Source organism: Sorex araneus, chromosome 3, assembly GCF_027595985.1.
Source record: "Sorex araneus isolate mSorAra2 chromosome 3, mSorAra2.pri, whole genome shotgun sequence".
NCBI lineage: Eukaryota > Metazoa > Chordata > Mammalia > Eulipotyphla > Soricidae > Sorex > Sorex araneus.
The window spans coordinates 111,697,090-111,713,636 of NC_073304.1; the positions used below are offsets into that span (position 1 = coordinate 111,697,090).

Here is a 16,547-nt window from a genome sequence, read left to right on the forward strand (position 1 = left end):
TGCAAGGCAAGCACACTACCTGCTGGACTATCACTCCAGACCTCCCCTTTAAAAAAAATTTGGGGGGTCATCCTGGAAGTAGTCAGGGTGCGCCTTATGGTACTGGGAATCCAATTGGGATGCTGTAAATGCAAAGCAGGGCCCCGGTCCCACGGGCCGTCTCCTCGGCCTCCAGATCTCTTACAGCTCCTTCTTCTGGGAGGAGGATGCTTTGGGCCACATCAGTGGTGATACTCAGGGATCAGTCCTGGCAGGGCTTGGGGGACATCTGTGGTGCCAGGAGTTGAATGTGGGTCAACCATGTGCAAGGTGAATGCCTTGACCCCTATATTCTCGCCACTCTGGTACGTTTGTTTCTCAACGCTGCTTTCACAGCCAGTGTCAGTATATTGTCTCAAATCACATCTGTGCTTGCTTCTTTGACTCTGACCATTAGAGTATTACTGAATTTCCACAGATCTGCCAATCTTCCCGTTTCATTAGGGCCTTCTGTTGTGGTGGGGAGGTGTTCTGGGGGAGCTGCCACGTGACCCTGGCCACTATTCCATGTGTACTGTGTGTCTTCCAGGCTGGGGGTTGCTGAAAGGGCTGATACCACCCAAGTTTAATTCGCATGCTGCGAGAAGGCCAAAACCAAAACTGAACAGACATTCTGGGGTGAGTGGAGGGCTCAGAGGGCTGGGAGGCCAGAGCGTATGGGGCCCAGGCTCGACCCCCACAATTGGAGACTGCTCCAATCAGTGCTGAGTTACCCCCCACCCCCTCACTGTTTGCTGAGGATCAGGAGGTCACAGACAGACTGACAGTTTGACAGTTTCCAAGCCTGCCCAGGGCCTCCGCAGAACAGCTGCAAATTGTCTGATTCTTCTGTCTCATGTCTTCTGTGGGGTGGAGGCCATACTCGGCTCCTTAGGGAACTGTATGTGGTGCCAGGAATCAAACCCAGGTCACCTGTGTGAACCCCTGTCCAGTCTCCAGCCTCTGCTTTATCACTTTAGCAAGCATGCCTGACCTCAGGGTGGACCCCTGGCACTACCCTGCTGCCAAGTGTTCCCTAGGCCTCAATCTGTCTCTGCTGGTCACAATGCCCAGGATGGGTGGCAGTCCTCTGTATGCACATGGTCCCAGGCTCCAGCCCACGTTGCGTCAGGTGTCTGGGCTCTGCCCTTTGATGCCAGGGGTCTGAAAGTAGCTGGCACCCATTGGCTCGTCTGCACTACAGCCAGACTTGGAAGGTGCTGGAGACACAACGACCCTCAGCCAGCTCTTGGCCAGCACGTGCCCAGCCTGCTGCCTCACTGCAAGAAAGGCCGCACCCTCGCACTCCACCCAGGATGGCTGTAGATGCAGATGCAGGAGGCAGCCCTGCTGCTGCCTGTCCATACCCCTGGCCCCTGTCCTGCTGCAGGTGCTCAGCTCAGGGCGAGCATATGCACCATGGCAGCCCCAGGGCCAAAGCTACCAGCACCACCCAAGGGACGGCCCAACAAACTCCCAACCCACCGACCACTCCCAACCCACCCCCGAGCAGGGACACAGCCAGCAAGGCACCCCCGTGACGGTGACACAGAGGTAAATGTGTCACCAGACCAGTGACATGTCACCAAATAGCTCTCCAGTGGAAGCCAAGTTGGAAAATTCCAGGGACAAAGAAAATGCAGCCCTGGGTGGGACTAGCTGGGCCAAAGCTGGATGAACTCGGGGGCCCGCCCAGTTGGCTCAGGGTGGAGGATGAAGGAGAAGGCAGGGCCACCGGGAGGGAGACCTTTAATAGACGACAGACCGACACTGGGCGCTGAGCCAGTGATGCAAGGCTCCTCCCCAGGGCACGAGCTGACGGAAGGAGGGGCAAGTGTGTGTGGTCTGGGGCTTTAAAAACACAGCAGGGCTAAGTGCTCACTTTCCCGGGAGCAGGGGGCAGGGAGCTGGACACTCAGGCCAGCCTTGGGGGGCAGCAGTGTCTCCTTACACGTCCATTGTGCTTCAGTGTCCACCCCCGGCCTCCACCTAGGGCGGGGGCCGGAGGAGGAACCCCACTGCGGCCCCGAGCCAGACACAGCACCCGCCCTGCTGCAGACCTGTGGGTCCCGAAAGAACCGGAACACAAGGGTGGACACGACATGACATGGCTAGTGGGAGCAAGCAAGAGTGGCCAGACGGGGGCGCTGTGGGCTCAGGGGCGGGGCGGGCGCTGTGGCTCAGCTGCTCTCGAACAGGGCGAGCAGCTCGTCGCTGCTGCTGCTGGGCAGGTCGGCAGAGCCCAGGTAGGGCAGAAGCTCGTCAGGGTTGCTCAGCTCTGGCAGCAGCTGCAGGCGGGCACAGGGTCGGGGCCAGGCTGGGCGTCGCAGGGCTGCAGCCCCCAGCCCCCCACCCCTCCGCCCCTCGGCTGGCCCGTGATGGAGCAGGAGGGATCAGCTGGCCCAGCAATCCCAGGGCGCGGGGTCAGGGCCTCAGAGAGCTGGGGGAACCCGGGAAACGCCCGCTGGGACACTCAAGGGGCAGGGAGGCTCACAGACCACCTGCATCAGGTCAGCCCAGACCCTTGGCCGTGGTCTCCAGAACCACGTGCCACAGGTCACCCAAGAGTCCAGTGCTGGGCACAGGGAACGCCCCCACCCCCACTCGTTGCCCAAGGGCAGCCATCGCCTGACCCCTGCTGCTCACTACATCTCAGGGCCAGCGTGGTTCATCTGAAGCCCGTGGACACTGACTAACCAGCCCCCAAATGTCTCGGCACCCGGGGTCTGCACTCACGTCCAGGGCTGGTTCCGGGGCCTCCCCGCCACCAGGCATGGGGGGCCCCATTACACCTGTGGCAGGGTTAAAGGTCAGCTCGCCAGCTGGACCGGAGCTCACTTGGCGCAGGGGCTGCCGGGAGGCCGGGGGAGGGTCTGGGTGGTGCAGCTGGGGTCCCGGGGGGGCGCCGAGGCTGGGGTTGTGGAGTCCTGGTGGCCCAGGGTTGTGGGCTGGGTCCAGATGCCCTGCTGGTACCATCTGAGGGGGGAAGGAGAACCTGGTACAGCCGTCCCCCACCCTGGGGCCAGCCCCTTGGCTGGGCACTCACCTGGCCAGGGACACAAGGGGCAGGCTTGTCCGGTGCCAGGAGGCTGTTGGGAATGTCAGACTGGTAGGAGATGGGGGGTGGTCCTGGGATGAAGTCAGGAAGCGTCGGGGTGCCAGGTGTGGTGGGCAGGAAGGAGTCGGGGAAAGGGCCAGGGCCCAGGAAGCCGGAACCTGAAGCAGGACAGGTAGGTCCAGGCGAGGGTCCTGCAGCTGTACATGCACGGGGTCCCAGGGCGCCCTCTGCCCGCTCTCCGCCACACCACACAGGGGTGCGGCTCTGTGCTTGCTTACTCACCCTGGCTCGGGTAGTCGCCGGGGGCCGGGGCTGGAGGTGGCTGCAGTGGGGCAAAAGGGGCGGCCCCGGGGCCCAGGGCAGCGATCATGTCCATCACGCTGGGCAGCAGCACGTGGGCTGGGCTCACGGTGCGGCAGCGTTTCAGCACTGGTCCGTCCGCCTCCTCCTTGATGTGTAGCTCAGGCTTCACGGGTACCGGCCTCCAGCTGCACGTGGGGTCAATGGTGACCTCCTCGTAGTCAGAGCTGCGTGGACAGAGCAGGCTCAGCACCCGGCAGAACCACTTAGATGCTCAGAGCCCGCCAGAGAGACAGGAGAGTGGGCACGGGGCTTCTCGTGCACCTGTCAACCCAGTTTGATCCCCGGCACCCCACCCCTGAGCCCCACCAGGAGTGATTCCTGAGCACAGTGATAGGAGTCAGCCCTGAGCACCACCAGATGTGGCCCAAACATCAAAATCAAACAAACGCTCACAGCCAGCCAGCACACTCCCATGTCCTTGTGGATACCGTGTCCGCAGACACACTGGCAGGATGGACAGGCACTTGGGCTATTCTGTGGTGCCCAGCAAGGACATGGCTGGGTAGGCCGGGGTCTGTGGCAGGACGGGACACTCACTTCTGGATATAGATCAGGATGCCCAGCATGTACTGGTCCACCTCCAGGCCCTCCAGCAGCGCCGTCTTGCTGCAAAGGACAAAGGGACAGGTTTGGGGCCTTGCTCTTCCCAGGACTAAGTGTGTTCCAGACTGCATGAACCCACATGGTGCCCTGGGCCAGGTTCTGCCTGGAACCCCAGTACCTGGCAGAGCATTTCGTGGAACTGTGTGACAGCTGCTGAGGATGCCTTTCAAAAAGTGGGAACCTGTCCCTCACAAACACACCGGTCCCCATCCTTGACACACACACAGGTTCCTCCTATGCTTGAAACACTCACTCACGGGTCTCCTGTACCAGACACCACACACACACGCCCCCCCCCCCCCGCCACCCTGACACACTCACACACACACGGTCCCCAGTCCCTGACACTCACTTGCACACGGGGCATCTCCAGGTCCCCCGCTCGCAGTTGAGCTGCAGGTATGACTCCAGGTCAAAGCACTGTGTAGAGAATGAAAATGAGGGCTGTGGACTCTGGCTGCACTAGTGGGCTGGCAGCTCCTGGTGCAGGGGCACAGGGTGGGGATGCAGGGGGCGGAGGGGGACACGGTATGAGAGCACGGGGATGGAGCACAGGGCTCTGCTAGTAACTCTGAAAGCCCTCAGCACTGGGCTCTCCTGCGACTAGCAAGGGGGCCATGCCTCCCCAGGACGGGCTCCTCAGGGTTAAAGCCGGGTCAGAGCTGGGCTGAGCGTGTCCGCATAAGGAGGCACAGGAAGCAGCTGGGACCCCTAGTCTTGCCTTTTTGAACCGAGACCCCTGAGACCAGAAGAACCCTCGTGCTTGGAGGAATAAGCTCTCAGAGCAACAGCGACCAGCAGAGCCACCAGCGGGTACTCAGAGTAGGGTGCTTGGGTTGGCGCCCCGGGGGGCCCGCAGTGCTGCGCTGCACACCCACCTGTATGTGGCGGCAGTCATGGCCTCGTGCAGGGAGCTGGATCCTGCGGAAGGTGATGGGACACTTCAGGGACACTTTGATGGCCGTCTGCTCCACACCGTCCTCTCCATTGGGGCCAGGGGTGCCGGGGATGGTGCCGCTGCTGAAGTTCCGCTTAACTGGTGACATCAGGGGACAGCTTTGAGCTAGGGCTGCTGAGCAGGGCCACCACTGCCGGCTGCCCAGTCCCGGGGCCCTGGGAGCTGGCACCACTGTGCACAGGCACTCACTCTTGGTGATGCAGTGCTCGGCGGGCAGCAGGCGCTTCTTGAGGAGGCCCTGGAGCACGGAGCGCACGGCCGGCCGGTGCACCAGCTGCAGCACGAAGAGGTGGGACTGCGGGGGGGGAGGACGGGTTAGGGCACAGGCCAGCACCCCGCGCCTGTGACAGAGGAATGCCTGCAGGCCCACAGGCGGGGCTGGGACTGCTGCTGCCCAGGAATGAGCAGGGTGCCTGCCCATCCCCTCTAGGTGAGTCTCTTCCCAGAGACCGGGTCCCGCAGAGAGGGCAAGGCCAGACAGCGCTCCACCGCTTCCATCATTCACTGGACCCCCTTGCCCATGGCACACGGGAGCGGTGCGGCCCGGCACTCACGCAGCAGCACGCCGTGACGGTGATCTGGATGGTGTTGCGGCCTGGCTGGCACACGTGCTTCAGGTGCAGAGGCTTGTGGGAGGTCTTGTTGTCGCCGCGCTCGATGGTCAGGGGGGTGGCGTTGACACTGACCTGCACCGACGCCGGCCAGTTGGTGTTCATCTGCCGGTCCTCGTGGTGGTAGCACTTGAACTGCAGCTCCAGGTCGGGCCTGCGAGCGTAGAGGGTGGTGGGCGGGGCGGGGCGGGGCGGGGCGGGGCGGGGGGCTGGGCTCACCTCAGCATCAGCGTCTTGTAGACAGAGTCCCGCAGCTGGAAGGCGTGGTTGCTCACGGCCAGGTTGTGCTGCAGGCGGAAGGGCTCAAGCACCACGCCGTCGCGCACCGGGAAGGTGAGCCGCAGCTCGTCGCAAGGGCCGCTGCCTGGAGCAGGTCCGCGGATGAGGCGGGGGAGGCGGGGCCTCCACACCGTCCCGGGGACCGCACTGGGCTCCAGTAGGGCGACGTGTCCTGACTCTAGGGGGAACGTTTCCTGACTCGGGGGAGGGGGTGGAGGGCGTACGTGTCCTGACTCTGCCCCTCTGGTCTCCTGTCCAGCGGCAGATGCCCCGGTCACCAGCAGGAACCAACCTCCAGCCCAGTCAGCCACAAGGTGCTCCTGCAGCTCTCAGGGGGTCTGGGAGGCCAATGAGGTGACAGGCCACCTGCTGTAGCCGAGCAGGTGCTACGGGGTCAGGACCAGCTTGGCGGCCTCTGGCGGCCAGGGTTTTTCTCTGTCTCCAGGCCACACCCTGTGTCCCTCGGGGTCCCTCCCTCAGAGCCAGGGGACCGCGTGCTGCTGGTCTGTCTCTTTCAGCACAGGAGCTGCAGCCATCTCACAAATCAGGACTCGGCCAGGAATGGACTTGGAGAGGGCATCAGTCTCCTGAATCTGGGGGGGCAGTGCTCCGAGGTACCGGGCACGGGACGGGAATGTGCGTGTCCCAAGGGGGGGCTCTTAGTGCCATGCACGCAGCAGCCATGCTTGGCTGTCGTTGTTGCCTCCCTGGCCCTGACCGACTGGACAGTCTGCAAGTGGCGGCACTCACCAGGCGGTGACGGGTGCAGCGCGCTCACGCTGGGCTTGAGGTCAGGCAGGAATGCAGACTTGACTTCCTGATTGGTGGACATGGAGGGGATGCTGCCGCTGGGGACTATGGGCAGGTAGGGCTCCCTGGTGGGGGGAGCTGGGGTAGCCAGGGATGGAAGGGGGGGGCTGTGGGGTCGAGCACAGGCAAGGCTCGAGAGTCGGGGGTGGGAGTCTGCTTGGGGCCACCCCCTGGGGAAGGTGGGCAGGAAGAGGTGGGGCGGTTCCAGGGCACCGGGCAGGGGTCCCCAGCCTCCTGCCTGGCCATTCTCCCCGCACCTCCCACCAGCCACCCGTACCCCGCTCAGACTGGGCTGGCCGTAGGCGACGCTGGCCCCGCTGAAGCTGCCACCCTGCCCGCTGAGCTCCTCTGTGGGCTGCAGAGACAGAAGCAGGGGTGCGGCCGGGCTGGACACGGGCACCGGGCAGTCCCAGCCCCTCCCCCCAGCACTGGCCTCCGTCTTCTGCCCTTTGCTCTCCGTGTTTGCCGAGCATCGAGAGGAGCACACGGCTTCCCGATCAGAAGTCCTCATCCTGGGAGCCAGGTCAGCGCCGGTCCGGGTGTGCCCGGCGGCCTGCCAGGGCTGGGCTTCCCCAGAGCAAGCGGCAGGAATGGGACAGTGTCCACGAAGGACACACAAATGACCCGGGCGCTGAGGGGAACCGAGAGCTCCCTGAGGCCCCCCTCACCTTGTAGTGCAGCCCAGGGGCCCCTGACGTAGCCAGGGACTGCCTGTGAGCTGGGTAGGGGGACGGGGCTGGGTGCTGCCCAGGCCCAGGCACGTACTGGCCCCCTGGCAGGTACTGCTGCGCTGGGTACACCTGCGGACAGGAGCAACAAGATGCGGGTGGCTGAGCACAAGAGTCGGGGTGGCAGTCAGGGCACAAGGGTCCTGGGTCCTCCAGGGCAGGGTGCTCACTCACCTCGCTCGAGTAGGTTCTCTTGAGTCCCTGCCGGGGCAGCTGCTGGGTCTGCGGGGGGCCCGGGTAGCTGTGCTGGGGCAGGCGCTGTCCTGCATACAGGGGTGCCATGCCCGCCGCCCGGGCGGGGTTCATGCCTGCAGGCCCCATCAGCCCTCCCACGCCACTTGGGTTGAGGCTGCCGGGCCCGCGGGCTCCTCCATGCTGCAGGAACTGGCTGAACGGCTGCCCGGCCCCCATCTAGGAAGGGGAGAGGGGCCCAGTGCTCGCGATGTCAGCCCTGGCCTCAGCCCACCCCTCACCGGCCACCCTGGCACACTGCAGACCCCTTCGGCCCCAGACTCCGCACCCCGGGCCTCACCGCTCCATACTGGCTCAGCTCCTGGCTCTGCTTTTCCTGGAGGGCGGCCACGGTGGCTGTGGCTGTGGCCGTGGCTGTGGCAGCGGCAGCAGCAGCCACAGCAGCAGCAGCGGCTGCTTGCGTGAAGTCCGTGGAAGGTCGTGCGGCATGTGAGGGGACGCCCAGGCCCGCAGGTCCCCCAGGGCCACCGGAGTACCTGTGGGAGAGCCAGGGCTCAGTCCGGCCAGGGGGGACCCGGCCCTCCACACACCCGGGCCTACTCGCACAGCACTCACACAGCTGCAGGTGGAAGGTGGGGGCGGGTGTGGTCCAGCTTACCCGGTGCCGAAGCCAGGGGTCCCTGGGTAGCCCCCGCGGCTGTACACCCCTTGTTGCACATAGCCCTTGGCGGTGCCCCCTTCACCAAATGCCGGCTGTCCGAGGCCCTGCGGGGAGCTGAGGGCTGAGCCACTGCCCGCCATTCCGGGCATCACGGAGCTGCCGGGGGGGCTCCCCGCAGGGCCCATTGTGCTCCCCAAGACCTAGGAGGGAGTCAGAGGTACTGACAGGGACCAGCCATCACATGTTTTCCAGCAGATCCTCTGCATGCCAGAGTCTCCATGGTAGGGAGGCCGGGGAGCAGAGGCCGGGAGGCAGGAAGGCAGGGAGACCGGGGGAGCAGAGGCCAGGAGGCAGGGAGACTGGGGAAGCTGAGGCTGGGAGGCAGGGAGGCCGGGGAGCAGAAGCCAGGAGGCAGGGAGACTGGGGGAGCTGAGGCTGGGAGGCAAGGAGACTGGGGTAGCAGAGGCCGGGAGGCAGGGAGGCTGGGGAGCAGAGGCCAGGAGGCAGGGAGACTGGGGGAGCTGAGGCTGGGAGGCAGGAAGGCAGGGAGACCGGGGGAGCTGAGGCTGGGAGGCAGGGAGGCCGGGGAGCAGAGGCCAGGAGTCAGGGAGGCAGGGAGACGGGGGGAACAGAGGCAGGGAGGCTGATTGAGGCTCGAGATGGGGTTCTAGTCTGCATCGAGCTCTCACCTGGTTCGGTGCTGCGTTGCCCACTCCCCACACGGTTGTGACCACGGACAGGGACCCTGCGGGCTGAGTGACACTCTGCTGCCACGGCACCGCCTCGTAAGCGAATGGACCATCACTGCAAAGGGAGCAGGTGGGTCCATACAGCTGGACTGGGGCCCATACATTCCCGTCCCGCGGGTGTGCACCTGGCTCACCTGTGTGGTGTGGGGGGCAGGGCAGGTTTCATGGGGTTCATGGGGTTCATTGGCTTGAGAGCAGCCTAAAGGCCAGATCCACGGGGTGCAGGTCGTAGCTGCCCTGGCGCTTAGGTGGGGCTCAGCTGTTCTGTAGGGACAGGAGGGTAAACTTCAGGCAGCAAGGGGCTAGGGGGCCTTGTGCAGGGTCAGGGGTCCCCAGAAACCACGTGGCATCCTCTCCCCGGCGCACAGCTGTGCTCCACCTCTGCAGGTCACGGGCCACGGAGGTCACCAAGGTGTGGCACCCTGTGGGGCGGAAGGCCTCCAACCCCCCCCCTCTGGGAGCCCTGGGGAGGCTGGGGTGCCCGTGGGAGCCCCGGGGTGCCTCAGCTCCGGGTCCTCTCAGAACCACAGGAAACACTGAGGCAGGGGCAGGGCCCTTCCAGACCCCCTCTCAATGCTGAGCTTCCAGAACAAGCCTTTCGGCAGTGCTTCAGCCCTGACCCCCAGTACCACCGGAGTCCCCACACTGACCTCCCTGTGTGCCACCATGGGCCGGGGTCTGATCTCAGACCCTCTCTGCACTGGGGCGAGCTGATGGCCCATCCACACCGGACCCAGTGCTCGCCCCAGGCAGCTCCACCTCTGCAGTGTGCCTCACTGGGCCATCCCCCTGAGGGAGGGACTCGGAGAGGAAAGGGCAGCTGAATGCCAACTCACCCTGCACCCCCACATCAGATCCCACAAGAAAGCAGGGAGCAGCCAGCAAAGTGGTTTCAGGAGGTCCTAAGGCTTGAGCGGGAAGTGAAATAGGACAGCTGTGCGGGGAGCAGAAGAAGGAGTGGCACCAACAGAAACCCGCACACTCTCACAGGCCAGGGCCCAGAGCGACCCCAGGGCACACGCCTGCAGCCGGGTCCATGGGGCTGTGTCCAGAGGCCCATGGGGGCTCAAGAGGCCAGGCCAGCTTACAGACTCTGACCTGACTTCTTTTGTGTTTGTTTCTGGGCCACACCTGGCGATGCTCAGGGGTTACTCCTGGCTCTGCACTAAGGAATCACTCCTGGTGGTGCTCGGGGACCCTATGGGATGCCGGCACGGAGCCCAGGTTTGCTGCGTGCTAGCTCTCTGACCCTGACCTGATTCTGACAAAGACTGGACACCACTGACAGGACAGCACTGCCCACAAAGGCAGTGAGCACCCCGGGCATGAGACAAAAGGACCGAAATGCCACACAATACACTGGGCACAGGTCTACATGCCAACACAAAACAAGGAAATCTCTTGGTTGTTTTTATGTCTTTCGGGGCCACACCTAGCTATGTCAGGGTCACTCCTGGCAGGTTTGGGAGACATGTGGGAGGCTGGGGGTGGAACCTGGGTCTGCCGCATGTAAAGCAAACACCCTCCCTGCTGTGCTAACGCTCCGGCCCCTGCTTGTACGGGGGCGGGGGGGGGGAAGACAATGGCAGGAACTGACCCAGGGCCTCACACATGAAGGGTGAGCACTCTACCACGAGTCACATCCCAGCCCTGGAAACGGTGAGCCTTTAAGGAAACCCACAGGCAGACTGGGTGGGAACAGATGCAATACAAGGGCCCTGGGGTCAGTTCACTCCCCAGCACTACATGGAGTGACCCTGAGCACTGTACTGGGAACAGCCCAGTCCAGCCCCGAGCACTGCCAGGCAGAGCCTCACAACTGGAAAAAAAAAAAAGAAAAGAAGAAAATCCTTGGCATCTAGAGTGGTAGAAAATGCAGATTTAACATCAAGAACTCCGGGAAAGGAAGGGTGAAAGGCCTGTGCGCTGAGTAAGCAGGCCAAGGAGGAAGCCAGGCCCGTGCCCACTGCCCCGCGTCTGCCAGCACGGGGCTCGGGGCTGGAGTAGAAAGAAATCCAGGTGCCACAGCAACAAACACATGGCCCACGGGGACACCAGACAGCAGAGAACTGATGGCTCAGATCAAAGATGATGCCCTCCTCAGTGGGCGTGGGAGCAGCATGTCGCGCCCGAGTCTCCTCCGACACGAAGCAAACCGCTCCAACACTGCAACGGCACACCTGGACAGCCGGCGGGGAGGGCAAGCCTCCCTCCCGACCTGGATCACAGCCCCAGGTCTGGGAGCCACGGAACCAGCTGTGCACCCTGCAGAGCGCCTGCACCAGGGCAGGAGGACCACTGTGACAGGCCCCGGACACCAGGGAGCAGACACGCTGCGTGACCACCTCAAGATGATGCCCAGGAAATGACAAGATCAGACTTGGGGCAAAGCAGTGGGGAGGAAGCAGGCGCGGACGTGGGGCTGACATGCTCCGAGGGACGCTGTGGGCGTGGACCCGGGGCTGACATCTGGCCCTTCTCCGTGTCCTTCCGCAGTTGTGCAGGTGCTGCCCCAGGCAGGCTGGGGAAGGCCCCTCTGGCGCTCCTGACAGGTGCATGAAGACGATCAGAGACGAGAAGCAGGAGGGCACCTGCCCTGCCAGAGCGGACCCAGGTTCCATCCCCGGCCCCCCATACGGTCCCGAGCATCACCAGGAGTGATTCGGGAGCACCGCCCACAAGAATGAAGCCGTCTCCAGGAATGCCTGTGGCCGTTCTATCCGACCCCAAACGTGAGGCTGTCTGGCCCCGTCACTGTCCAGACACAAAGGGCAGCAGGAGTGCGGCGCGGGGTGCAGACCTCAGCCTCGGGGCAGGGCAGCAGGCTGCCGGGGCACCCACCGTGCTGGGGGAATCCCAGTGCTCTGCTGTCAGACCACAGACATTTCCAGTGCCCCAGTGGGCGGCGGCTTCCTGCCGGTCCTGCGCACAGGGCGGGAGCCCGGGCCCGGCAGTGTCGGGTTACACCTCCTCCGGGCAGCTCCCCGGAACCTTCCAGCGCCAACGCGAGTGACCCCCGCCCGGGATGCTCCGCGTCTGACCGGGCAGGAGCCCAGAGTCCCGGGAGGGCACGGGGCAGGCGGGGCCGAGTCCAGCTCACTCACCTGCGGGGGCACAACGGGACAGGCACTGTGAGTGCCGGGGCTCACCCGGAAGGCACTGACCACACACTGACAAGGCCAAGCGCCACTCTGGGCCTCAGTTTTCCCGCGTGGGAAATGGGTACGTGGCGGCCACGGGGGGATGGAAGACAGGTGAACACCTGGCCTTGTCAGTCATTCACCGGCCCTGGCCTACCCCGGGCGCAGTGGCCCTCCCCTCCTCCCTCCTGGCCGCAGGCCCCCTCGCCCGTCCGGCCCCGGGGCGCCCGGCGGTCCCGGGGAGGGCGGGGCGGTCAGGGAGCCCAGAGCGCGGCCCCGACCCGCGGCCCTCCCGGGAGCAGCGCCCAGCGCGGGCAGAGGCGGGGACGCGGGAGACCCACGCAGGCCAGCCAGGGACGCCCGGCCCGCAGGCGAGGGCCAGCTCGGGGCCCGCCGGTCCGGCCGCCGCCCCGCGCCCCGCGGACTCACCTGGGCTCGGCCGGCCCGTGCCGCCGCCCGCTCTCAGCCCGCCGCCCGCGCCATCGCGCCGCCCGCGCCCGGGCACAATGGAGCCGCGCGTCCATGCATATGCATGACGTGCATGCATATGCATGACGCCGGCCACGCCCGCCCAGGCCGGAGCAGCCGAGCCCAGAGTCATCGGCGGGCGGCCGCGCGCACAGCACCGCCGCCCGCGCCCCCGCGCACCTTCCCGGCGGCGCGGACCCTTCCTGCTCGCGCTGCGGGCGGGGCGGGTTAGCGGCAGGCGGGATAGGGGCGGGGTGAGGACCGTCAGGGCCGGGGTGGGTGGGATAGGGGCGGGGGGGAGTGGGGAAGGGCAGAGGCGGGGCAGGGGCAGGGAGGGGCGGGGTAGGGGCGGGGAGGGGCTGGGTTTCCGGGAGGGCAGGGCTGCCCGGGGCGGGGCTGTTGGGGCGGGGATGACGGGAAGGGGCGGGGCTGTCAGCGGAGGGGTGGGGCTACCAGAGGCAGGCGGGGCTACCGGTGGAGGGGCGGGGCTATCGGTGGTACGTGACTGGGGCGGGGTGGGGCCACGCGAGGGGGCGTGTCCAGTGCGGGGCTGAAGGCGGAGCGTTCCGGTGGGGGCGTGGCAAGTGGGACGGAGCGGGGCGGGGCGGGGCCGGTTCGGCGAAGGTGAGCTGTCCCTGCGCCGCCGCTCACCTTCGGTAAGTCGTCGTGCATGTGACACCACCTCCTTAACTATAGGGTTCACTCCCCCAGGTGAAACTAGCATCTGGGCTGTGGCACTTTCCAGATGTTGCCACAGTTATCCACGGCTTTTCCTATGCTCCCTCTAGGAAAACCACATCCTCCTGATCATCTGCGATTGATGAGTTTTGGTGATGAATGTACATGCTTTCGCCGCTTTCATCATTCCCTGCGCCCAGTTAAGTGCCATCAAGCACATGCACGCACAATTCAGCTCCAGAACTCGTCTTCTCTCTCCCATTAAACACTAACACCAGGGCAGGGAAGGTGCTCAGCCTGTGTGAACCCCTAATTTCACCCTGGCTCCATTTCCCTCCCCCCCCCAGCACTGGGGACAGAGGGGTGCTGAATTCCTGAGGGAGCCTCCTATTTAAAAAAAAAACAGGGGGCTGGAGTGATAGCACAGCGGGTAGGCCGTTTGCCTTGCCCGTGCCCAACCCGGGTTCGAATCCCAGCATCCCATATGGTCCCCTGAGCACCGCCAGGGGTAATTCCTGAATGCAAAGCCAGGAGTAACCCCTGTGCATCGCCGGGTGTGACCCAAAAAGAAAAAAAAAAATAGGTGCCAGAGTGACAGTACAGCAAGGAGGACGTTTGTCTTCAACATAGCAGAGCCAGCTTCCATCCCCCACAGCTCATATGGTCCTGAGCCAGCCAAGAGTGATCTCTGAGTGCATAGCCACGAGTAAGCCCTGAGCACTGTCAGATGTGGCTCCCAAACCAAAAAAATAAAATAAGAATTTAAAAGTACTGCCCTGAGAGGTCAACGTGATAGTATAGCGGGTAGAGTGCTTTCCTTGCACACCGCAGAACCAGGTTCCATCCCAGGCGTTCCATATGGTTCCTGAAGCCACACAAGGAGTGATTCCAGAGTGCAGCACCGGGTGTGGCCCCAAAATCAAAATATAATAATAATAATGATAGACTGAGGATACAGCTTCAGGCTCCAAGTTTGATCCCCACAGTCACAGGCTTCAGCCCTGCATTGTCCTAGCGAAGGCACCTCAGAGGCCTCTCTTTTGCTTTTGGGCCACACCAGGTGGTGCTCAGGGGCTGGAGCGATAGCACAGCGGGTAGGCGTTTACCTTGCATGTGGCCGACCCGGGTTTGATTCCCAGCATTCCATTTGGTCCCCTGAGCACCTCCAGGAGTAATTCCTGAGTGCACAAGCCAGGAGTCACCCCTGAGCATCGCCGGGTGTGACCCAAAAAGCAGAAGAAAAAAAAAAATCAGGCAGTGTTCAGGGATGACTCCTGACTTTATACTCAGGAATCAATCCCAGGAATCAATCAATCAATATGGGGTGCAGGGGTGGTTGTGTGCAAGGTAAGCACCCTCCCTGCTGTGCTATCTCTCTGCCCCCATATGTTTGTCCCCTCTTTAACAAAACAAAACAAAACAAAACACTTTCTGTCCCTTTCCGGCCTATAAGATGTCGAAGCGAGGATGGGGTGGGTCCTCCGGGGCCAAGTTTCAGATCTCCTCAGTCGCTGGTAGGAGCTGTGATCAACTGTGCGGACAACACAGGGGCCAAAAATCTGTACATCATCTCAGTGAAGGGGATCAAGGGGATCAAGGGATGCCCGCTGCTGGTGTGGGGGACACGGTCAAGAAAGGCAGACCCGGGGCTGGAGCGATAGCACAGTGGGTAAGGCGTTTGCCTTGCACGTGGCCGACCCAGGTTCGATCCCCGGCATCCCATATGGTCCCCCAGCACCGCCAGGAGTAATTCCTGAGTGCAAAGCCAGGAGTAACCCCTGAGCATCGCTGGGTGTGACTCAAAAAGCAAAAAAAAAAAAAAAGAAAGGCAGACCGGAGCTCAGGAAGAAGGTACATCCAACAGTGGTAAAACGACAACGAAAGTCATATCATAGAAAAGATGGTGTCTTTTTTAATTTTGAAGACAATGCAGGGGTCATGGTAAATAATAAAGGTGAAATGAAAGGTTCTGTCGGCATTGGACCAGTTGCAAAGGAGTGTGCAGACTTATGGCCCAGGATTGCTTCCAGTGCCAGCAGCATAGCATGATTTTATAGTGTATTTGTTAAAAAGAACCCATTAAAAGTACTTGCTTCCAGGATGGGGGTGAGGGGATATGACTCAATAGATTCCATCTGTTAATAATAAATCGCTCCCCCCAAAAAACAAAAAATACCCTTTTTTTTAAAAGCAATATTAAATTTCCGTGCCTCTGCCGAACCAGCTTTTACTTCTCTCTCTATGAGTTTGACTACTCCATATAAATGGAATCAGGTGATGGTCCTTCATTATGTTGCAGTTAACTATGTTGTTGCCTATCTCAGAAATTCCTTCATTTTGAAGGCTGAATAATATTCCACAATGTGGCTAGACCATATGCTATTTCTCTATTCTTGGATCCATAGTAAACCCCAGTTACTTTTTATGCTATTGAAATGTGTTCCTTCGAGTCACTTGAATCCTGTCTTCTGCTTCCTTTGCAAAATGTTAGTTCACTGAACAAGTATGTCGGCCTGCTCTATGCCGGGCACTGGCTGGGCTCTGGACCCCGACCTGTCCCAGGCAATCATGCTGTGGAGGCCTGTCTATTCCTGGGAAAGAAAATGAAAATAAGACTGGAATGAGAGGAGAGCAGGGAAGGCATTTGATTTGCATGCCATCGAGAGGGGTTCAATCCCTGGCACCACATCTGGTGCACTAAGCCCCACCAGAAGTGGTTCCTGAGCTCAGAGCCAGGAGAAAGCCCTGAGCACTGCCTGATGCGGCTCCGAAACTGAAATTAAGATGGATAATATGAAAAGAAAGCAAGAGCAGGGCTGCAGAGCACTGTGTGATAGGAGGTGCATAAGGGACAGCTGCTTCTGCCTCTGTTTCTGCCTCAGTTTCCCTCTGTAGCCTGGAGGCTGGAAGTCCAGCGCTAAGGTGCAGGGAAGGTTTCGGGGGTCCTTGATGCCCCTTGCCTGTGTCTGATATCTGCGTTCTCCCTTGCCCATTCCAGGTCCTCTGAGCAGCCAGCAGGATTCGTCCTGGATCGCAGGCCCAATGACCAACACATGTCCCTATTTAAACCTCTGGTTTCTCCCCTCTGCCTTTGGTTTTGCTTTTAGAGGGCCACACCAGGTGGTGCTCAGGTCTGACTCCTGGCTCTGCACTCAGGGAGGGCTCAGGAAGACATCTCTCCAGCTTTTGAAAATATCTCTTACATTCTCCTATGGCCACATTTTCCCTTCT

The 16,547-nt window shown here is 62.2% G+C and overlaps 1 protein-coding gene and 1 pseudogene across 5 annotated transcripts; one reads left to right on the top strand and one right to left on the bottom strand.

Moving 5' to 3' along the window:
• Nucleotides 1-1,750: 1,750 nt before the first annotated feature.
• ZMIZ2 (zinc finger MIZ-type containing 2) lies at nt 1,751-12,807 on the bottom strand. 5 transcript variants are annotated; one of them, XM_055133054.1, is made up of 21 exons: nt 12,600-12,807; nt 11,872-12,134; nt 9,867-9,938; nt 9,165-9,294; nt 8,971-9,085; nt 8,279-8,481; nt 7,961-8,156; nt 7,603-7,839; nt 7,369-7,500; nt 6,978-7,055; nt 6,641-6,707; nt 5,831-5,975; nt 5,555-5,765; nt 5,190-5,295; nt 4,921-5,078; nt 4,395-4,462; nt 3,977-4,045; nt 3,359-3,603; nt 3,065-3,234; nt 2,755-2,994; nt 1,751-2,306 (listed from the first exon to the last, which is right to left on the bottom strand). In XM_055133054.1, exons 4-21 carry the CDS (start codon nt 9,212-9,214, stop codon nt 2,199-2,201), a joined length of 2,598 nt encoding a protein of 865 aa, XP_054989029.1. In that variant the 5' UTR covers nt 9,215-9,294; nt 9,867-9,938; nt 11,872-12,134; nt 12,600-12,807; the 3' UTR covers nt 1,751-2,198. The 5 variants fall into 5 exon arrangements, with proteins under 5 accessions (XP_054989029.1, XP_054989030.1, XP_054989031.1 ...); XM_055133055.1 differs by having other exon boundaries at nt 9,867-9,964; XM_055133056.1 differs by lacking the exon at nt 11,872-12,134.
• A 1,962-nt stretch (nt 12,808-14,769) lies between these two features.
• LOC129403621 (60S ribosomal protein L23-like) lies at nt 14,770-15,365 on the top strand (annotated as a pseudogene).
• Nucleotides 15,366-16,547: the final 1,182 nt, after the last annotated feature.